The following is a 9,834-nucleotide window of genomic DNA, read 5'->3' as shown; positions in this document are numbered from 1 at the left end:
CTTACTTCACTCAGTCATTTATTTACTTTATAACAGTAAATAAATATCGGTTCTGCATATCGGTTATCAGGCACATAAACATGCAAATAATTAGTATCGGTTATAAAATATCAATATCGGTCGATCACTATAAATTATTATTATTATTATTATTATTATTATTATTATTTGTGATGAAATATGACCCGGACGTGTTCTTTCAGAGATTCACCAGTTTTCCTTCTAGATTTTGCTCCATTATGAGTGCTTTTGTTTTGCAGGCGATGTTGTTTACAAATCATGTCACTTTGTTGGAGACAGTGATGTTCTCCATTCTTTATATAATGGTTTGTTTGGAGTCGGTGTGTGAGCGCATGTGTGTGTGTTGACCGTTCCATTTATGTCCGGGCTGTTGGCTGCATGGCTGTTATGTGAGGCTTCACATGCACCCATTTAGCCTGACAGCTTCTGTCTCATGCGTTGCTAAGGTCCGGATGTATGCCATAACAACATGTCTCAACAAGTGCTTGGCAGTATGAAAGAGTGAGAAAGGGGTTTAAAAAGGTGCATGAGTGCAGTATGAAATTAAACGCTTTGGTGAGCAGAGAGGGAGAGAACTGCCCTTTCAAGAAATGCTAATATGCTCAAGCTAGCAGGACCACATGAAGTGTCTTTAATGTAATTTGAAAATTAAACACTTAAACTCTGCAGGATCTAATGTTGGGTTTTAGGTTCTTTTATGGAAATGTTGATGTTTCCCCATCTTTCTCTCACACCCTCTCCTCTTTGGGGTATTTATAGCCTCCGAGGTCCTCCGTCACCGAATCAACACGAAGCGGATGCCAAATATAGCCTGCGTGCTTGTGCGCTTGATCTCCCATCTGTTTGAAACGGCCATAGGAAGGGACAATTCACACCCGCACGCTATAATGCACCTAATTAAAAACCACTTGTGACAAAAGGCCAGAGAGAGGGGGACTGGCCCTCACCCGACTGGCCTTTTCCACCCGACACCCATAACAGCCCCTCCCAGGCACGCACACTCAGCACACGCACTCGTGCACACAGACAGGCCTTGTGTAAAGCTTTCGCAGTTCTGCACGGCCCCCTGCCCCAGTCAAAAACCCCATTGTTTGGCGATGGAAGCTGAAGTGTGAGCAGCCATAGGATCCGCTAAAGCAGCTTTGTGTTCTTCGGAGCAGTGTGTGTGGGCATTTGTGGCCAAGCTCGCCGTGCCACCGGGTGTGTGTCTGTTTTCAGTGTCCGCACCTCGCAATGAGTTTGGACCCAGTCTCTCCTTTGTATAGGAAGTTATGCAACCTCCCACAACGGGACAGTGAGGCCGGGCCGGGCCACCCAGCTCCATTCATGTTGCAATACACGTCCATCAGCACATTTTACAGAGTTGCATAATTTTGGCTAAATAAAGGTGGATTTGGCATTCCTCCGTGTTTACTCTGCGATGTTTGCTGAATGTGCCCACCAGATGGCCACATCTAGAGCAGTGCACAAACGGGCTTGTGGGCTTTTTTTTTTCGCTCACTCCCTCTCTCCTTTTCCATCCCTCGCTTTATCTGCTCTCTGGAGTATGTATGCTTGTTCTTAGCTTCTCTTGAGTGTTTTATTTTTTTTCACGCCTGAGTGTTTGTGAAATAATTCTCTCCGTTAGGAAGAGGCGCTGTGTTTGTTTTGCTGATAAAAAGATTTAGAGCTTATTACGCTCCGCCGCAGATTAAAGAATGATTTCCGAGCTGCTGCTCCACATTCTAAAGCAAACAGCAGCTTTTTATAGCGATCGCTATAGGCCCTCAGGGGCCCGACTGCATTCAGAGGCCTAATTGACACCGTCTTGATAGGTAATGCTTGACTTAAGGCTGTGTTCTTTCAATTAAGACTCGTCAATATCATTTCTGTCACACGCTATGAAGCGCTGAGATTCAGAAGAGCTCGTTTATTCCCGACACAAGCAGGCAAGAAAGTTAATCTTCATACAAAATTAACACATTAAAGATTGCATGGACGCTTTCACCGCAGATTCCGATAACTAGAAATGTATGTAACTGAAGACTAAGGATTAGAGGTAGATTTATATATTGGTTTTACTGATAAATTGTTTGTATTATGTAACTATTTTTTAATCTATTACATAATTACAAAACGTTCACTATTTAACTTTGAGTGGAACTGTCCAATATTATTAATTTCTTTTTAAAAACTCTGCTTTTTGAGCAGCAAATCAGCATATTAGAATGATTTGTGAAGGATCGTGTGACACTAAAGACAGGAGTAATGGCTGCTGAAAATTCAGCTTTGCATCATAGGAATAAATTACATTTTAAACTCTATTAAAATAAAAAGCATTTTAAATTTTATTAAATTGTCATATTTGTCTGTATTACTGTTTTTGATCAAGTAAATGCAGCCTTGGTGAGCACAGGAGACTTCTTTCAAAAACATAAAAAACATCTTACCGACTCCAGACTTTTGAGCTGTATCTAATATTAACATTAACAATTAACAATTATTAAATTATTAACTATATATACACATACATATATATATTTGTTAATAATTGTTACAATACAATAATACAATAAAATATGTGACATATGTGTCTGGGATTGCATGTAGAAACTGAGACGAACTAAATCCAGAAGATCTGTGGCAACGTCTCTAAGACGCTTCAAGAAACCTTTCTGCAAAGCTACAATACTGTGCAAAGTTTTAGGCACTTGCGTAAAAATACTGTAAAGTGAGGATGCTTTCAAAAATAATGTCATAAATAGATTTTATTTAACAATTAAATTCTATTAACTAAATCAAATCAACATTTGGTATGGCCACCCTTTACATTTAAAACAGCTTTTGTCCTTGGTACACTTGCGTATAGTTTTTCAGGAATCTTTGCAGGTAGGTTTCGTCAATTGTTTTGGAGACGTTGCCACAGTTCTTCTGGATTTAGTCTCTCTCAGTTTTTTCGGTTTCTTCATGTAATCCCAGATGGACTGGATGATGGTGAGATCAGATCTCTGTGTGGAGCACTGGCTGCTGTCAGACTCCTTGTGCATACAAAAATCTCACTGGATTATTCCAATTAATAGCAAAATAAATGTTTATAAATGTAAACTGATATGTGACCCTGGACCACAAAACCAGTCATGTGTCATTTTTTTTTTCAAAATTGAGATCTATACATCACTTGAAAGCTGAATAAATAAGCTTTCCATTGATGTATGGTTTGTTGTATGTATGGTATTTGGCCGAGATACAACTATTTGAAAATCTGGAGTCTGATGGTGCAAAAAAATCTAAATATTGAGAAAATCGCCTTTAAAGTTGTCCAAATTAAGTTCTTAGCAATGCATATTACTAATCAAAAATTAAGTTTTAATATATTTATGGTAGGAAATTTACTAAATATCTTCATGGAACATGGACTTTTTGCGTAATATCCTAATGATTTTTGGCATAAAAGAAAAATCGATAATTTTGACCCATAAATTGTATTTTTGGCTATTGCTACAAATATACCCCAGTGACTTAAGACTGGTTTTGTGGTCTAGGGTCACATATTTCCTACTGACACATTACAGCAAAAGACTGAAATAACTGACTTAAAACCATTTTTTGTTGGTGAAAATACTAGTGGCCTAAGACTTTTGCACAGTAGTGTGTATATATATTAACATATCCCTATTTAAGACACCTTCAGTGCACCCGTCAGGAGATGTGACACAAGTATGCACTCTAATAAAGCCGTAGCCTGTAATCTGCATTTAAAATAAGGGAAAACAGTTGCTCCACTTCCCCTGTCTGCCTGTCTGACAGTATCGCTTTGAGAGCAAGCCTGTGAAAATAACCTCCTATCTGCAACTGATGAGATCTTCTTGTTTTCCTGCAGCTAATTACTTCATTATGGTTTACCTGAATTAAGATCATTACGTTCAGCCTGTTGTTGCTCAAAAACCACTCGATCAATCTTAAGGCCATGAATTCAGACGCATGCCGTAATCCCCTTGACTTCACTTGATCTGTTGTTTGGAGAGTCTACAAGGGCTCCTAGCTTTTCTGGACGGCTTTTTGTTTTGTTTCTGCTGGTTATCACATCTTCCCTATTGAATGGTTACGCTTTTAGATGGAGCAAGGATGTGTACTTTATGTCTGCTTATGCTCTTCATATGATAATATTGGTGTTAGCTGCGCATCTGTGCTCACAGTACTAATAGCCTGTGTTTTTCTCCTCCAGGCCTTAGATGGGTTCTTCTTTGTGGTGAACATGGAGGGGAACATCGTGTTTGTGTCAGAGAACGTAACGCAGTACCTGCGGTATAATCAGGAAGAGCTGATGAACACCAGTGTTTACAGCATCCTGCATGTAGGAGACCATAATGAATTCATCAAAAACCTCCTACCCAAGTCACATGGTGAGAATTTTCCATTCATTGTCTCCTTCCCATTTAGCTATTTTCATTTCATTTGCGCTTCTAGCACCTCTTCTTTTCAGGAATGACTCATTTCTCAACACTCAAGTGTAGCATCACTAGAGCAGTTACAATTTCCACCCTGTGATTATATTAATCAGATTGAGCATTAATTACTGGGATTTACAGAGAGGAATATCAGAATCTCCTCCTCCCTCAGTGGCGGCAAAGGGGAAGGTCACTTGAATAGGTGAAAGAGAGAAAGGACTCACGCCTAGAAACCATATCATTATTGGTTTAAATGATATATTCATCCAGAAAACACACTCATTGGTTATGGGTCCCATTCATAGTGAAATCCAGTTCTACTTCACATAGCTGTCAACATCAAATATGTTTGGACTGTGATTTTGTTGTTCCACTCAGTATTTGGCTCTTGTATATTTTCTTGAGGCTGACATTATAACGTAGGTTAGGTTCCTTTAATAAAGATACTGTAAATGGCTTTGGATGATTAAAAAAACAAATACATGCCAAATTGCTACAAGAGGTGTTCACACTAGCTAGCTTTCCATCCACATATTTTGATTTGAACTGAATATCTCATAAAACTACTGCATGAAACACCAAGAAAATGTTGAAAATGCATAAAAACAAACAGAATTGCTCACTTGAGGTGGATGACATTTTTTATTCAGTTAAGAAGACATTTGTGTAAACTAATATGGAAGCACATTTCCCAAATAAATTCCTAGATATGTCAAAAAAGTAATTAATTTTCAATGATAGTTGGCGATGTGAAGCATTAGGGAAAAAGCGAGATTTTTTTTTTTCATCCTGTGTGTCGATTTTTTTTCACATGTTCTTAATATAATTTCTAAATTCTCCATTGAATTATGTGATCTGGAGTGTCCGTTTTCTTCCACGTGTGCGAGTGTTATGAGTCAGAGCGCGTTAACTCTCTAGTCTAGATCTTCTGTGTTTAAAAAACCGAGTGAAACATTTTTCTACACATGAAATATGAAAGCAAATAGACATGATTATGACAATATATTTTCTGTATGTGTTTTGTATGCAGCTCATGGTAATTTTATAACAATAAAGGATGTTTATGACAATAAGCAGTGTGGCGTTGTTAAACATAGCCTACAAAGAGTGCATGTCTGCCTATTATAGAATCAAAATCAACTATAGATCACAATCGGAAGTTATTACAAGCACTCGATGATGGTTTATAGTGGGTTTTAAGCAAAAACAATAATCACATAAATTTTCAAATGTGGCTTGATGCTAATTAAGTTTGTGTTTCTGGCGTAGAACCAAACTTTATTTAGCTATATTTAATGCTGTATATTGAGCAGTGGACTATGTTAAATCCATATGAGATACATATCTGAGTAAAAATGCATTGCTGGTCAGCACTACCTAGCATGCAGGCGTGAATTAGCAGAAGGCGATCAATCGTTTCGTGCTCGGTGTGAAAGCACCGTTCGTCTGCGATTCACCTCGCTTTTTCGCATCGCGCTCAGTATGAAACGGCCTTTATTCGCAAATTGTTTTTGCAAATATTCTATTTGAAACGTAGATCGAAACATAGCTACTAACACCAGTTAAATGACTGAAGTTCACTGCAATATCCTGAAGCAACATGAGTGACAGGCGGATCATGTACGCACTCCCTTTGGAAGTCATTGAGTTAGCGCAATTTTTTTAATATAAACTTTACATTTTGTCTCATGTTGCTTCACATCACCAGCTCTCATTGAAAATTAATGACTTCCAGTCCCTTGCCACTGTAAATCACCATCAGTGTGAACCCCCCTAAAAATTGTGGGAAGTCGTGGCCTAATGGTTAGAGAGTTGGACTCGTAACCTAAAAGGTTGCGGGTTCGAGTCTCGTACCGGCAGGGATTGTAGGTGGGGGGAGTGAATGTACAGTGCTCTCTCCCACCTTCAATACCACGACTGAGGTGCCCTTGAGCAAGGCACCGAACCCCCAACTGCTCCCCGGGCGCCGCAGCATAAATGGCTGCCCACTGCTCCGGGTGTGTGTTCACGGTGTGTGTGTGTTCACTGCTGTGTGTGTGCACTTTGGATGGGATAAATGCAGAGCACTAATTCCGAGTATGGGTCACCATACTTGGCCACATGTCACGTCACTCACTTATTCAGTAAGGAAAAGTTAGGCAATGCTGGTTCAAATGAGTGACAGTGAATGATGTCTTTTCACCTCCCTCCCACAGTGAACGGAGTGCCGTGGTCCAGCGAGAATCCTCGGAGGAACAGCCACACCTTCAACTGCCGCATGCTGGTTAACCCTCACAGCGAGGCCGAAGAGGCGCAGGATCACGAGGCACAGCAGAAATATGAGACCATGCAGTGTTTTGCTGTGTCTGAACCAAAGTCCATCAAGGAGGAGGGAGAGGGTGAGCCATGGTTTCTTAAAACACACTTAAGCCACATAAACGGTACTGAAACTCTAGATTTAATGCTTCAAAGCAGAGCAGGAGGCTTCAACCAAGCAAAGTGACTACTCCCCTTTCATAGAGCCGGGCGTTCATTTGTCAAGCTTGCCACAAAAGAGCAGATTATAACCTATAGTTTTCAAAAGACTTTGGTTCCAGTGGATGGAAATTGTTGTCTTTATCTACAGTTGTCGTTAGTTGCTGTCATTTTGTGGTCTTGTTACTATAAAGGGCAGTAGTAATTTAACATACACTACCACTCAAAAGTTTGGGGTTGGTAAGATTTTTTTTCAATGTTTTTGAAAGAAGTCTCTTATGCTCATCAAGGCTGCATTTATTTGATCAAAAACACAGTAAAACAGTAATATGGTGAAATATTATTACAATTTAAAATAACTGTTTTCTATTTGAATATATTTAAAAAATGTAATTTATTCCTGCTATGTCAAAGCTGAATTCTCAGCACATGATCCTGTAGAAATCATTCTAATATGCCAATTTGGTGTTTAAGAAACATTTCTTATTATGTTGAAAACAGTTGCTTTGCATTTTGTGGAAACACTTTTTTTTTCTGAATTTTTTGTTAACTAGAAAACATGAGCATTTACTGTCATTTTTTTTTTTTTGCAATTTAATGCATATTTTCTGAATAAAATGATTAATTTATTTCTTACTTACCCTAAACTGTTGACCTGTAGTCTACCAAGGTATCACAGTATTCTTTGCAGAACTTTGTAGTGGCATGATAATTCTGTAATAATTCAGTACCATGGTATATATCAGAGTTCCATGGTATTACCATCTGATAGCATCGCTACACTGTTGTATTGAGACACTACGTTTGGTGACTCGCTGACCGTATTCTGAGAAATAGGATGACACAGAAAGTAGACAAATTAAATAAAAGAAACTTCATCAATAGGAATGAGATTGTGCTTGGGCCTGACAATACAATATTACATTGGTTTATCAGCTGCAATACAATAATATAGTATTTGAATGCATTCTTTGTCACCTTGTTGCTTTGTGCAACGAGTGCTGAGCAGAAATAGTGTACCTCATTTCATAGTCATAATATCATTAAAAAATTCCTTGCAGTTTACCAAACTGTACCTTGAAGGTCCTTTATGGACTTATACTTACCTTATTACGAATGTGTGGCCAAATAGAAATTATTTGAATGTGTGTTGATCTGACTTGCTATCTGAAAAATCTAGCTAGTCTTGTTTGTTGTCATTAGGATATCAATTAGGTGTTGTGAAATATTAAAAAAGTATTTTTTTGTCCACCTCAAATCTTAAGGTGTGATCCAAATGAGAACAATAGTAAGTATTCAGTCTCTTTAAGTTTCAGTTGCTCTGCTAATGTAGAAGCAACATTTAGTGTTGACAGTCATTCCTGACGTGAGAAAAATTAGTCTTCCAGTTACTGAAAAATAAGGCGAAAAGGCGACAGCAGCGCTCGTGGAATGTGCATCTGCGTCCCGCCCCGAGAAATGTTTCAGTCTGTGATTCATTTGCTCTTTTCTCTCCTCCTCTTCCACCTCTCGGAGTCACCCAGAGTTCAGGGTGCATTTGAGACCCGCTTCTCTACTGGATCAACACGGTTTTGGTTTTGGCCCTGGCTGGGGTTTAAGAGTGTGTGTGTGTAACAGCGAGTGCGAGGCAATGAGAGATGTTTAGCATTGGTCTTCCTCTCTTTCTCTCTCTCTCTCTCTCTCTCTCTCTCTCTCTCTCTCTCTCTCTCTCTCTCTCTCTCTCCCTCTCCCTCTCCCTCACATGCACACACATAATGTTTAATTTTTTTCTGGGTACTGTTGGTGTGTTGAGTGATGGAGCGTCTCTCTTTATGGCCCATCGGTGTTAGCTGTGTGCCAGCTGCTCTTTCAGCCAGCCAGCTCACCCTGGCGCAGGAGACAGAGAAGACAGCTGGAGGAGGAATGCGTATGAGGAGAGGGGTATCAGAGAGAGTTTATTGCAGAGACATTGAAGCTGGGTCTTCATGCAGTTTGGAGTGAAGACCACCCAAGAAGCTCTGCAACAGCCATGTGTTTGCATGTAAAGGCCTGTTCACATCAACTTGGTATAAACATCATGACCCGTAGCTCAAAAAGTAGAACATGTCATTAGCAACAGCAGAATGCATTCATGAACTGTAGTCTGATTCATAAACAAGGACTCAGTTGACACAATAATAAGACATTTTTTTAATCAATCATTCAAAAAACGCAGAAGTTACAGTTTTGACTCAAATTCTGACAAATTCTTCACTGAATGAACTCATTGCGGTTACTTGCAGTGTTCTTGTTTATTATTCCTGATCATGTATGCGTCTGATGTGTCAGACTGTTGGAGACGTTATGATTCTCTTATGATCTTTTTGTGGGTGGATGAGGGATGACTTTTCTAACTTAGTCTCCATGGGAGCAGCACAGCAGGGTCAGCCTCCACAGTGACACACAAACGAAAGGTCACATTCCATCATATCACCCCACGCTCCACTCCGCACCGCCCCCTCAACACACAGAACCGATGCCTCATCATTCAGAAGCACCCTTCAGAACACTTTAATAATCTGTTATCACTGATCTGATCTTTTTCTCTCTCTCTCTGACTGTAGATTTCCAGTCGTGTCTGATCTGCGTAGCGCGGAGAGTACCCATGAAAGAGAGACCCATGCTCCCCACACACGAAAGCTTCACCACCCGCCAAGACCTCCAAGGTAACCATGCCAACACAACCCCTCTCTCCGCTTACACTCTTCAAAGGCAGTTTACATCACAGTTAGCACTCATCTCAACGCACAGCCCCTCGTTTAAAACAAAAGATACTGACTTAAACTTGGAAAGACTGTTTAATGACATGAATATGACTTGGCGTCCAGTTTTACAGTGTAAACATTTGAAGGGCTCTCTCATGATTCATGAGATTTCTTTTTTTTTTTTTTTTTTTTTTTGGGGAAATTAGGTG

The 9,834-nt window shown here is 39.5% G+C and overlaps 1 protein-coding gene across 1 annotated transcript in view; it reads left to right on the top strand.

Moving 5' to 3' along the window:
• Positions 1-9,834, top strand: part of LOC107657794 (nuclear receptor coactivator 2-like) — a 132,989-nt gene that overhangs the window by 80,476 nt on the left and 42,679 nt on the right. The window contains exons 5-7 of the mRNA XM_016446038.1: positions 4,197-4,403; positions 6,644-6,826; positions 9,485-9,586. Of these exons, the coding sequence (XP_016301524.1) occupies positions 4,197-4,403; positions 6,644-6,826; positions 9,485-9,586 (492 nt within the window). The remainder of the gene's footprint in view (positions 1-4,196; positions 4,404-6,643; positions 6,827-9,484; positions 9,587-9,834) is intronic.

The sequence above is a fragment of the Sinocyclocheilus anshuiensis genome, unplaced genomic scaffold (genome assembly GCF_001515605.1).
Source record: "Sinocyclocheilus anshuiensis isolate Anshui unplaced genomic scaffold, SAMN03320099.WGS_v1.1 scaffold7, whole genome shotgun sequence".
Lineage (NCBI taxonomy): Eukaryota > Metazoa > Chordata > Actinopteri > Cypriniformes > Cyprinidae > Sinocyclocheilus > Sinocyclocheilus anshuiensis.
This window is presented reverse-complemented; position numbering and strand designations above follow the sequence as displayed.